At 41.1% G+C, this 12,500-nt stretch overlaps 4 protein-coding genes across 7 annotated transcripts in view; 3 read left to right on the forward strand and 1 right to left on the reverse strand.

Annotated features, from left to right (window-relative positions):
- The window catches only part of lpcat4 (lysophosphatidylcholine acyltransferase 4), a 17,073-nt gene extending 16,839 nt beyond the window's left edge, over positions 1-234 (forward strand). Inside the window, exon 13 of the mRNA XM_077227461.1 lies at positions 1-234. This exon is cut by the window's left edge and continues 323 nt beyond it. The gene's annotated coding sequence lies outside the window, so the exon portion shown is untranslated.
- Positions 235-1,176: 942 nt separating this feature from the next.
- On the reverse strand, positions 1,177-8,946 carry LOC143737867 (uncharacterized). The gene is made up of 5 exons (XM_077229726.1): positions 8,750-8,946; positions 7,600-7,728; positions 7,060-7,127; positions 6,731-6,936; positions 1,177-2,399 (listed from the first exon to the last, which is right to left on the reverse strand). Exons 1-5 carry the CDS (start codon positions 8,944-8,946, stop codon positions 1,425-1,427), a joined length of 1,575 nt encoding a protein of 524 aa, XP_077085841.1. The 3' UTR covers positions 1,177-1,424.
- Positions 8,947-10,154: 1,208 nt separating this feature from the next.
- On the forward strand, positions 10,155-10,786 carry nop10 (NOP10 ribonucleoprotein homolog (yeast)). Its single transcript, XM_077227485.1, has 2 exons — positions 10,155-10,375; positions 10,502-10,786. The coding sequence occupies exons 1-2, from the start codon at positions 10,322-10,324 to the stop codon at positions 10,640-10,642; spliced, it is 195 nt and encodes a 64-aa protein (XP_077083600.1). The 5' UTR covers positions 10,155-10,321; the 3' UTR covers positions 10,643-10,786.
- A 141-nt stretch (positions 10,787-10,927) lies between these two features.
- Positions 10,928-12,500, forward strand: part of slc12a6 (solute carrier family 12 member 6) — a 64,383-nt gene continuing 62,810 nt past the window's right edge. For 2 of the 4 annotated variants that reach the window (XM_077227413.1, XM_077227418.1), the window contains exon 1: positions 10,929-11,076. The gene's annotated coding sequence lies outside the window, so the exon portion shown is untranslated. Of the gene's footprint in view, positions 11,077-12,500 lie in introns of all 4 variants that reach the window. The other 2 variants (XM_077227415.1, XM_077227414.1) reach the window with 2 other exon arrangements.

Consider the following 12,500-nt stretch of genomic DNA (forward strand, 5'->3'; position numbering starts at 1 on the left):
AGTCTGGGCACTGGGAATGATACTGTGAGAATATAACACTAAATGAATGTGCCTTGGAACAAGTACCTATTTTATAATGATTATGCCTGAAGGATCTGTATGTGTATTTAAAAGTGTATATTTTTGTCATTTTAAACTGTAAATTGGAAAAACCAAAGACATTTGTACTGTCAAAGACTTCTGCTGATGTGACATATTATTTTATACTTTAATATATTAAAAATCTTAAATGAAGACGTGATGTTTCCTGTCTTTATTCGAACCTTTCTCGAATGTGTATGCCGTTTTGTACGAGTTTTGGTGGTTTGATCATCGGCTCTTCTACTCTTGTCCTGTTTTTCTAACCTACACTGTGTGTATTTACAGTTTGTTTTTTAAAGTTTCTTATATTGGAAAAACCATCATATTTCTCACATAAGTCTCCCTGTAGTCAATCATTTTATCCCTTAAAACTCATCTTTGATCAGCATAATGACATATTTAAACGTTTGTTCCTGTGAAAAAAATTTTGCATGCCTTAAAATAGCTTGAATGTAACTCGACACCTTCACCTCATTTATTATACACGGATTCATGAATATGCAAATTAGCCACGCCTCCACTCACGTCAGCTTAGATTCACTCGTCCAACACACTGAGGTAAACGCTGCACAATGGTATCGCTCTTTACAACCTCAGACACATAACGGTAATTATGATTATCCTTTTGCTTGACTATGTTATCAAACAGCTAATAATGGGTTGCTAATGTTACACAAACCATGTTCCTGTTCTCCATCTCTGTCACATCAGAAATGCTTTGAACAACTCAGAACGTACGTCAGTGGAAAAAGGCATAGCCTATAGTTCATATCATCGTAATCATACACCCGCTATATTGCTAAATCTACCCGATTTTTTATATCAACAGAAAATATACCCGGATAAGCAGGAATCTCTCGAAACTCCCCTGCTAGTTCACTGTTAATGATATGCTGAAGCACGTTGATCTGATTGGTTAAGGTAGTTTGTGACGTCAGGAACACCAGCGATTCCCAACCGTTTCAAAAAGTCTTTTGTTCACTGCAGGTTTATGGAGAAAATACTCAGCAATGGTATTGACTTATGAATTTACACATGGTTTGTCTTAAAGCATATTAAAAACACCACATACACATAAAAACGCCATTAAAAATTTGATTATTACCACAGGGGGAGTTTAAATAAAGATGTGATATTTCCTGTGGTTCATTTATGTTTTATTATGCCTCAAGTGGATTTTTCGTTACATTCGTCCACCTTGAACCTCCTCAAGCGTCTTCATTGGTGGTTTGAGCGGGTTTTGGTCGTGTTTCATGTACCTGTCGCTCTCGTGCGATCAGAAAACCATCTCCATTCTCTCCAATGGCCCATTTTTGCCGCTCTTTTCCATCGTTTCTTTCTGCTTACATCGTTCGTCGACTCTCTTCATGAGATCTGTCCGTTTTTATCGGCCTTTGACGTCTCTCAATCTCATCAACTCTTCTAACTTTCCTTGTCTCAGTCACGTCCGTACGCTGCTGTAATTGCTCTCTTTCTGTGATTATTTTTAAAAAATCGGTTTCTTTCGCTCCATGTTTGGTTGCAGATCTTCGTTGACCATTTTGATTCTTTCTATTCCATTGGTTTTCAGCTGTTTTCCTTTTATCGTCTGTTGTTCTCTCATTGAGCACTGTGATCTTTTCTTGCTTCCGTCTTCTACGTCGTCTTTTCTGTTTTTTGTTCCGGTTTACGTTCTTTTCCTCGGACGTATCCTTCACGTTTGTCTGCTTTTTCGCTCTATTATTTCTCATTCCCTGCTGAGAATCATTGGGAATGTCTGTATCCATGTTTCTCTTTTCCTTTGTACTTCCCATTTTCTCTGTTTTTTGTCTGGCCACCGTGTTTTCCTCTCCATCATGCTCAACTCCACTATTCGCAGGGGTTTTTGGATGTTTTATGGAATGCATTAATGATGCATGATGGGATTTGTAGTTTTGAAGACTGAAGCACTTGGATTGGATGGTGGTTTCAAGTTCAGCGACGTACAAAGTCTCTCTTTTTCCTCCTAAAGAGTTTCCAGATGGACCAAAGTCTTGGAAAGCAGAATGAATCGTTTCTTGGACTTGGACGCATTGGGAACTTAATGTTTGAAATGCGTTCTGGTCGCCATTTTCCATCCCAGTTGGTGTGTAAATCCTAAATGATTTCTGCATCATGTGATCTTGAAGATTTGAGCCATTATACTGGCTGAAGTCACGTTGTGGAGTCCAATGGGAGCATCCGGCAACTGGCTTGGGAATGCCACTGGAAAACAAATCCTGGGAATTTTCCTTAAGGACATCTGTGAGGCTGTGATCTGTGGAGAGAAGAGAGCTGATGTAGTCCATGTCGAAACCAGCCTGAAAGAGAGAAAACACTTTAAAATGAGAACGCCGGTTTATTAACCCTGTAATATATCATTTTCGACAATACTCTACCTCTACTGTACTCTACTGTTCTCTACCTCTACTGTACACTACTGTACTCTACCTCTACTGTACTCTACTGTTCTCTACCTCTACTGTACACTACTGTACTCTACCTCTACTGTACACTACTGTACTCTACCTCTACTGTACTCTACCACTACTGTACACTACTGTACTCTACCTCTACTGTACTCTACCACTACTGTACAATACTGTACTCTACCTCTACTGTACAATACTGTACTCTACCTCTACTGTACTTTACCTCTCCTGTACAATACTGTACTCTACCTCTACTGTTCTCTACCTCTACTGCACACTACTGTACTCTACTTCTACTGTACACTACTGTACTCTACTGTTCTCTACCTCTACTGTACTCTACTGTACTCTACCTCTACTGTACACTACTGTACTCTACTGTTCTCTACCTCTACTGTACACTACTGTACTCTACCTCTACTGTACACTACTGTACTCTACCTCTACTGTACTCTACTGTTCTCTACCTCTACTGTACTCTACTGTTCTCTACCTCTACTGTACACTACTGTACTCTACCTCTACTGTACTCTACTGTTCTCTACCTCTACTGTACTCTACCTCTACTGTACTCTACCTCTACTGTACACTACTGTTCTCTACCTCTACTGTACTCTACCTCTACTGTACTCTACCTCTACTGTACACTACTGTACTCTACCTCTACTGTACACTACTGTACTCTACCTCTACTGTACAATACTGTACTCTACCTCTACTGCACTCTACCACTACTGTACAATACTGAACTCTACCTCTACTGTACAATACTGTACTCTACCTCTACTGTACTTTACCTCTCCTGTACACTACTGTTCTCTACCTCTACTGCACACTACTGTACTCTACTTCTACTGTACACTACTGTACTCTACCTCTACTGTACACTACAGTACTCTACCTCTACTGTACTCTACCTCTACTGTCCAATACTGTACTCTACCTCTACAGCACACTACTGAACTCTACCTCTACTGTACTCTACCTCTACTGTACACTACTGTACTCTACCTCTACTGTACTCTACCTCTACTCTACACTACTGTTCTCTACCTCTACTGCACACTACTGTACTCTATCTCTACTGTACACTACCCTACTCTACCTCTACTGTCCACTACTGTACTCTACCTCTACTGTACACTACTGTACTCTACCTCTACTGTTCTCTACCTCTACTGCACACTACTGTACTCTACCTCTACTGTACACTACTGTTCTCTACCTCTACTGTCCACTACTGTACTCTACCTCTACTGTCCACTACTGTACTCTACCTCTACTGTACAATACTTTACTCTACCTCTACTGTACTCTACCTCTACTGTACACTACTGTACTCTACCTCTACTGTCCACTACTGTACTCTACCTCTACAGCACACTACTGAACTCTACCTCTACTGTACACTACTGTACTCTACCTCTACTGTACTCTACCTCTACTGTACACTACTGTTCTCTACCTACCTCTAATGTACACTACTGTACTCTACCTCTACTGTTCTCTACCTCTACTGTCCACTACTGTACTCTACCTCTACTGTGCAATACTGTATTCCACCTCTACTTTACAATACTTTACTCTACCTCTACTGTACTCTACCTCTACTGTACTCTACCTCTACTGTACACTACCTCTACTGTACACTACTGTACTCTACCTCTACTGTACTCTACTGTACTCTACCTCTACTGTACTCTACATCTACTGTCCACTGCTGTACTCTCCCTCTACTGTACTCTACCTCTACTGCACACTACTGTACTCTACCTCTACTGTACACCACTGTACTCTACCTCTACTGTACACTACTGTACTCTACCTCTACTGTACTCTACCTCTACTGTACACTACTGTACTCTACCTCTACTGTACACTACTGTACTCTACCTCTACTGTTCTCTACCTCTACTGTACACTACGTACTCTACCTCTACTGTGCAATACTGTATTCTACCTCTACTTTACAATACTTTACTCTACCTCTACTGTACTCTACCTCTACTGTACACTACTGTACACTACCTCTACTGTACACTACTGAACTCTACCTCTACTGTACTCTACCTCTACTGTACTCTACCTCTACTGTACACTACTGTTCTCTACCTCTACTGTACACTACTGTACTCTACCTCTACTGTTCTCTACCTCTACTGTCCACTACTGTACTCTACCTCTACTGTGAAATACTGTATTCTACCTCTACTTTACAATACTTTACTCTACCTCTACTGTACTCTACCTCTACTGTACTCTACCTCTACTGTACACTACTGTACACTACCTCTACTGTACACTACCTTTACTGTACCTCTACAGCACACTACTGAACTCTACCTCTACTGTACCTCTACTGTACTCTACCTCTACTGTCCACTACTGTACTGTACCTCTACAGCACACTACTGAACTCTACCTCTACTGTACTCTACCTCTACTGTACACTACTGTACTCTACCTCTACTATACTCTACCTTTACTGTACACTACTGTTCTCTACCTCTACTGCACACTACTGTACTCTACCTCTACTGTACACTACTGTACTCTACCTCTACTGTTCTCTACCTCTACTGTCCACTACTGTACTCTACCTCTACTGTACTCCACCTCTACTGTACAATACTGTATTCTACCTCTACTTTACAATACTTTACTCTACCTCTACTGTACTCTACCTCTACTGTACACTACCTTTACTGTACACTACTGTACACTACCTCTACTGTACACTACCTTTACTGTACACTACTGTACTCTACCTCTACTGTACCTCTACTGTACTCTATCTCTACTTTACACTACTGTACTCTACCTCTACTGTACACTACCTCTACTGTACACTACCTTTACTGTACACTACTGTACTCTACCTCTACTGTACTCTACCTCTACTGTACTCTACCTCTACTGTACAATACCATACTCTACCTCTACTGTACACTACCTCTACCGTACTCTTCCTCTACTGTACAATACGGCACAATACCATACTCTACCTCTACTGTACTCTACCTCTACTGTACAATACGACACAATACCCTACTCTACCTCTACCGTACTCTACCTCTACTGTACAATACGGCACAACACTGTACTCTACCTCTACTGTACTCTACCTCTACTGTACTCTACCTCTACTGTACAATACCGTACTCTACCTCTACTGTACACTGCCTCTACTGTACTCTACCTCTACTGTACAATACGGCACAACACTGTACTCTACCTCTACTGTACTCTACCTCTACCGTACTCTACCTCTACTGTACTCTACCTCTACTGTACAATACCGTACTCTACCTCTACTGTACACTGCCTCTACTGTACTCTACCTCTACTGTACAATACGGCACAATACTGTACTCTACCTCTACTGTACTCTACCTCTACCGTACTCTACCTCTACTGTACAATACGGCACAATACCGTACTCTACCTCTACTGTACTCTACCTCTACCGTACTCTACCTCTACTGTACAATACTGTACTCTACCTCTTCTGTACAATACCGTACTCCACCTCTACTGTACACTACCTCTACTGTACCTCTACTGTACACTACTGTACTCTACCTCTACCTCTAATGTACAATACTGTACTCTGCCTCTACTGTATACCACTGTACTCTACCTCTACCTCTACTGTACACTACTGTACTCTACCTCTACTGTACAATACGGCACAATACCGTACTCTACCACTACTGTACAATACTGTATTCTACCTCTACTGTACAATACCGTACTCTACCTCTACTGTACAATACTGTACTCTACCTCTACTGTACAATACTGTACTCTACCTCTACTGTACAATACCGTACTCTACCTCTACTGTACACTACCTCTACTGTACACTACCGTACTCTACCTCTACTGTACACTACCTCTACTGTACATGTGTGAATCTGCATTTCCTTCAGCCTGAGGATTGTTATTACACTTTTGGTGTGAAAGGGTCTTTACATTTGCCCATAAAAATAACTTTTTTGTTATAAAAAAACAAGTCCAGCTCAGGTGGAAAAAAAATAACGTAAAGCATTACTTTTCTAAAAAAAAGTAACTAAGTAGTGCAATTAGTTACTATTTAAGTGAGTAATGCAATGCTGTATACTGCATTACTTTTCAAAGTACTTTCCCCAACACTGGTTTTGATCATTTAGAGAGGCTTTAGAATGTGACACAGAAGAATTCATAGGATTTTAATTGACCTCGTTGGTAACTTCGCAGTGGTTGAACAGCTGGTTGAAGTACAGTGCACACACGTCCTCCTCGTCGGCTGTGGTGACCTCTGACCCATCGCTGACCTTTGATCCCAGAGCGTCCATGACCTGTGAGTATTCTGCCAGCGCGCTCTCGGCGAGATCTTCAACCGGCCGCGCCTTTTTAGATCGTTTACTTGTTTTCTTCACAGTACCTGCGCAAGTGAGGAGGTTCATTGTTTACTGTTTAATTCAGTCATAGATGAAGTTTAGGTTAGAATGTTTTATCAACAGCATAACTAAAACATTAACTGTGAGCCATTATAATAAATCCTGACCAGTGGGAATCGACTGATCTCCATCGGCTCTGTCGGTGATCTTGTTCTGTTCTTCCAACTCAATGAACCTAGAGGAGTATAAACAAAAAACTTCAATTCCCAACAAGCAGTAAATTCCCAAAACCTCTTAAAGATTTTTATTGTGAGATTTGCTCCTTATCCACCATTTATGCAACTAAGGGGTTAAAAATGACAAATCTGCTCCATAGCATTAAAAAAAAAAATTGGTAACACCTTACAATAAGGTTTGTTAGTTAACATTAGTTACCATGTACTAATAATGAACTTCACGTATACAGCATTTATTAATTGTTAATGTTAGTTTTAACATTTACTAATACTTTATTAAAATCTTCTTAACATTCGTTAATGAACTGTGAACTAACATGAACTATCAATGAATATTAACAAATACTGTAACAAAAATGTATTGCTCATGGTTAGTTCATGTTAACTAATGAACCTTATTGTAAAGTGTTACTAATTAATTTTATAAATGTTAATTATTAACGAAATATTTGTAATTTTCTTTTAGCCTACATCCTGGCAGTGACGTGATATTGCTCGCGTTGAAAGAGCGGGATTTTCCTCCATTCCTCAACGGCCGCGTTCACGGCATCCGAGAACGGCAGATCAGGACTGTGAACGGCGAGAGAGCGAATCACGCGACTGAGAGAGAGAGAGAGAGAGACAGAAAAACAAAACAGGTTTGATAAAAAAAACAAGCCTTAAAGACCCGTTTACACATTTAACGATAGCTGTAATGATAACTATTAGCGTCCACACCAACAGACGTCATAACGTTCTGTTTATTTCAAGCGCGCGCGCTCGCGAGATTCAAACTATATATGAAGAATTCTGATTGGCTTTCAGTGTTTCTGGACAAAAAAAAAATCGCTCTGAAAGTGATTCAATATCGTATATCTGTCAATGTGGCGAATGATAATGAAAAATAATGAATTAATTAGTAAACAAATATTTTCAAAAAAATCCCAAATAAACAACTAATGAATGAAATATGCAATATGAAGTAAAAAATAATAATAAAATATTTACAAACATAGCCTACTTTCATACCTTTTCATATCAAATGTATACACTTTTATTATAAAATAATAACACAACAATGAATAAATAAAGGTTGATTTTTTTATAAACGAACATAAACGATAAGTAGTAAACAATAAAAAAGAATAATGTCAGTTAATTGAATGAAAAAGTATGAATTATAATGATAAAAATGAAACAAATGAAAACTAAAATAACATATTTATACATTTGCTAATAAAAATAATTTAAATACATTTTTTTTAATTAAATTTGACTTCCTTGACCGCACCATTATCGTTATAGTTGTACTGTCTTTAGCGATTTTCATAACTTTATGATTATAGTTATCATTCTTGGTGTGAACGGGCCTTTATTATTGATATGATATAAGCATCATAATATCACAATGAGTTCCTGTTTCAATAACATGTTATAATACATGATAACTCTTTAATTATAGAATTAATTATATCATCATGGTTGAATTATAGAATATAATGATGTGCAGATGAAAACGCATGATCTGCAGTTTGCGTGTGATATGATTGGGAGTGTGTGTGTGAGTGAGTGAGTGTGTGTGTGTGTGTGTGTGTGTATGTGTGTGTGTGTGTGTGTGTGTGTGTGTGTGTGTGTTTCTCACATGAAGAAGCAGGCGAGAGCCTCAGTATCTGGACTGCTGGAGCTGAAGTCCTTCGCCGTCTCACACAGTCTCTGCCACAGTTCGTACGAGTCGAGCACGTCTGCGGGGAACAAGTGTGTGTGTGAGTGTGTGTAGGAGTCTGAACCTGTGGTGTTTAGAAACGGATACGGTGCGGGACAAACGGGATAAACGCTCATATGCGGTCGAAGCACAAGACAGGAGAAGGCGGATTCCCCACAGGGCACTAACGGTTTAAACCCAGGGTTAAAGTTAAACCCAGGGTTAAAGTTAAACCCAGGGTTAAAGTTAAACGCAGGGTTAAAGTTAAACCCAGGGTTAAAGTTAAACGCAGGGTTAAAGTTAAACCCAGGGTTAAAGTTAAACCCAGGGTTAAAGTGCTGTGGAGGCATGTAAACGGGCCAGAACTGATTCTGATGTGGCACTGAAGCAACGGGGTTAAAGCGAGGAACCAGAACAGGCCACGAAGGGTTAAGATGAGGTGTGTGGAAAGGGTTAATATCTGTGAATAGAGGTTTGATGTTTATATCTGGGTTTGTTGCACTTCCAGGATCCTCGCAGACGGGGTTTGGGTAGAATGTTTCCTGGTGCTCCTCATACTGAAGCTGCGAATCAAGGGAATAAACGCATGTTTCAGCTGATCGAAGTGTTTCTGGCACAAGAAACGTGTTTTCAGCGTCAACACATTGTGTTTCAGTCTGATCGTCTTGAATCCTATCCTGTGCATTTACACATGTGATTCCTTCGTAATTAAGCTGCTCATTATCTTCATTAAGTGGAAGTAAGTGCTCCATTATATGCGTCTCTTGATGCACAATTGAGTGTGAAAAAGGCTGTGCTGAAATGTAGTCCGCATGTGGTGATTGAAGTTTCTCCATCTACAAACAGGGGATTTTACATAAGAACAATGCTTTGGCTAATTTTATATCAGTTAATGCGTACAATAGTTTTATTTTTAATATTGCAAGTGTTAGCCATTAATCTACCCCAAAACAACAACAAAACAATTCAATTGACACACAAAAAAAGGCATATATAAATTACATCAAGAATGTACCAAATCACCAACTTTACCTGACACTAAAGTAGCCTCAGAGGATCTGATTATCTCAAAGAAAATAGTCAAAGACTTTGAAGGTTAATTAACTGGTTAATTTGAACAGTTGCTCACTGCTGAAATGCAGATTTAAACTGCACACTTTTAAAAACAAACACAAATCAGCATATCTGTGTTCCAAACAATAAAATCACACATCATTAACTATAATATGATTAAGTCACATTTATTTACATTAATAATTGTTTTTGTTATGTGTGCCGTTGTATTACAGCAATCGGGAGGTTTTCTTTACACACGTGACGTTTTAAAAACTCAGTTTCCCATCCTGCTTTGCGCCGCGGCTCGTTCCGCACACATCCGGTTTGTTTCGGGATCAGTCGCACACGTGGTGTTTTGAGCAGCTTTGCCGATTATAAAACCTGGTTTCTGCTCGGATATTTTCGAAATAAACGGACCGACATTGTAACTCGCTGTGTGACTGTCGAGAGGTCATCATGTTCCTGCAGTTTTATCTGAATGAGAAAGGCGACAGGGTTTACACTCTGAAGGTGAGACGGCTTTTATTTTGCTGTAATGGCGGCATATTTGGCCATTAAACGTGTATACATGTAATATAGATCAGAATAATTCAGACTTAAGGCATGTTTTGGATATATTATTTTATTTCTGTGCAGAAAATGGACGCGAGCGGTCAGCCCACGAGCTCCGCGCACCCGGCCCGCTTCTCCCCGGACGACAAGTTCTCCCGACACCGCGTGACCATCAAGAAGCGCTTCGGGCTTCTGCTGACCCAACAGCCGCGACCCGTGCTCTGATCGGAACCATGAACTTTTACACTATATACATATTTTTTAACTGAAGAATGTCATGTTTATTTTCTAAAGGCATTGTTTTTTTTTTGTGTGTGTGTACTCAACGAATCCTCATGTGAAATACAATAAAATGCGAGATATGTGTAATTGTGCGTCAGCTTTATTTGTAAGGAATTGCTAATACGGGGATTTAAATGATAAAAAAGTCTAATTGTAGTTTTCTACGTGATGTAAATAGTACGCGGAGAACTACATTTCCCTACAGCGCATCCTACGCATGTACGTCACGACGCAGGGACAGTTGATCTCACGAGCGCGCTTACGCCCGTTGCTCAGTCAAACGTGCTGATTTGATGATCCTCCTGAAACCGGGGCGATAAACACACCGGATTGTACCCGAGGACCGGCTTCGTTGGACCCGTGACAGCAGTCCGGAGGTAAATTAGTCAAATTATTAGTTCGTGTTGATCAGAAGTGAGTGATAATATTAATGCGACTGTTTGCGCGGGTTTGCGTTTAACGTTAAACATCATGTAAGCGTCTCGCGGGCGCCTGTTCTGAGGTGAATGGCTTTATTAGTTATATAAAGAATTTTTTAGTGATATTAATAAAGGTGTCTGTCTAATTTGAGCCGCTGGCAGGTGTGTGTCTGCGGTCGGATTATAATTGGCTTAATGGAGGCGCTCAGGTGCAGGTTTGTCGCAGGAACTAACGGCAAGATTGTATCGCAAAACCCAGTGAGCTCCCTATATAGACAGCACTCTGGTCCTCATACTAGCCGAACCCAGCGAGCTCCCTATATAGACTGCACTCTGGTCCAGATACTAGCCGAACCCAGTGAGCTCCCTCTATAGACTGCACTTTGGTCCAGATTCTAGCCGAACCCAGCGAGCTCCCTATATAGACTGCACTCTGGTCCTCATACTAGCCGAACCCAGCGAGCTCCCTATATAGACTGCACTCTGGTCCAGATACTAGCCGAACCCAGTGAGCTCCCTCTATAGACTGCACTCTGGTCCTCATACTAGCCGAACCCAGCGAGCTCCCTATATAGACTGCACTCTGGTCCTCATACTAGCCGAACCCAGTGAGCTCCCTATATGGACTGCACTCTGGACCTTATACTAGCCGAACCCAGCGAGCTCCCTATATAGACAGCACTCTGGTCCAGATACTAGCCGAACCCAGTGAGCTCCCTCTATAGACTGCACTCTGGTCCAGATACTAGCCGAACCCAGCGAGCTCCCTATATAGACTGCACTCTGGTCCTCATACTAGCCGAACCCAGCGAGCTCCCTATATAGACTGCACTCTGGTCCTCATACTAGCCGAACCCAGCGAGCTCCCTATATAGACTGCACTCTGGTCCTCATACTAGCCGAACCCAGCGAGCTCCCTATATAGACTGCACTCTGGTCCAGATACTAGCCGAACCCAGCGAGCTCCCTATATAGACTGCACTCTGGTCCTCATACTAGCCGAACCCAGCGAGCTCCCTATATAGACTGCACTCTGGTCCAGATACTAGCCGAACCCAGTGAGCTCCCTCTATAGACTGCACTCTGGTCCAGATACTAGCCGAACCCAGTGAGCTCCCTCTATAGACAGCACTCTGGTCCTCATACTAGCCGAACCCAGCGAGCTCCCTATATAGACTGCACTCTGGACCTCATACTAGCCGAACCCAGCGAGCTCCCTATATAGACTGCACTCTGGACCTCATACTAGCCGAACCCAGCGAGCTCCCTATATAGACTGCACTCTGGTCCAGATACTAGCCGAACCCAGCGAGCTCCCTATATAGACTGCACTCTAGTCCTCATACTAGCCGAACCCAGCGAGCTCCCTTTATAGACTGCAC

The sequence above is a fragment of the Siphateles boraxobius genome, unplaced genomic scaffold (assembly GCF_051911475.1).
Source record: "Siphateles boraxobius isolate OS27281-9 unplaced genomic scaffold, OSU_SipBor_1 130, whole genome shotgun sequence".
Classification (NCBI taxonomy): domain Eukaryota; kingdom Metazoa; phylum Chordata; class Actinopteri; order Cypriniformes; family Leuciscidae; genus Siphateles; species Siphateles boraxobius.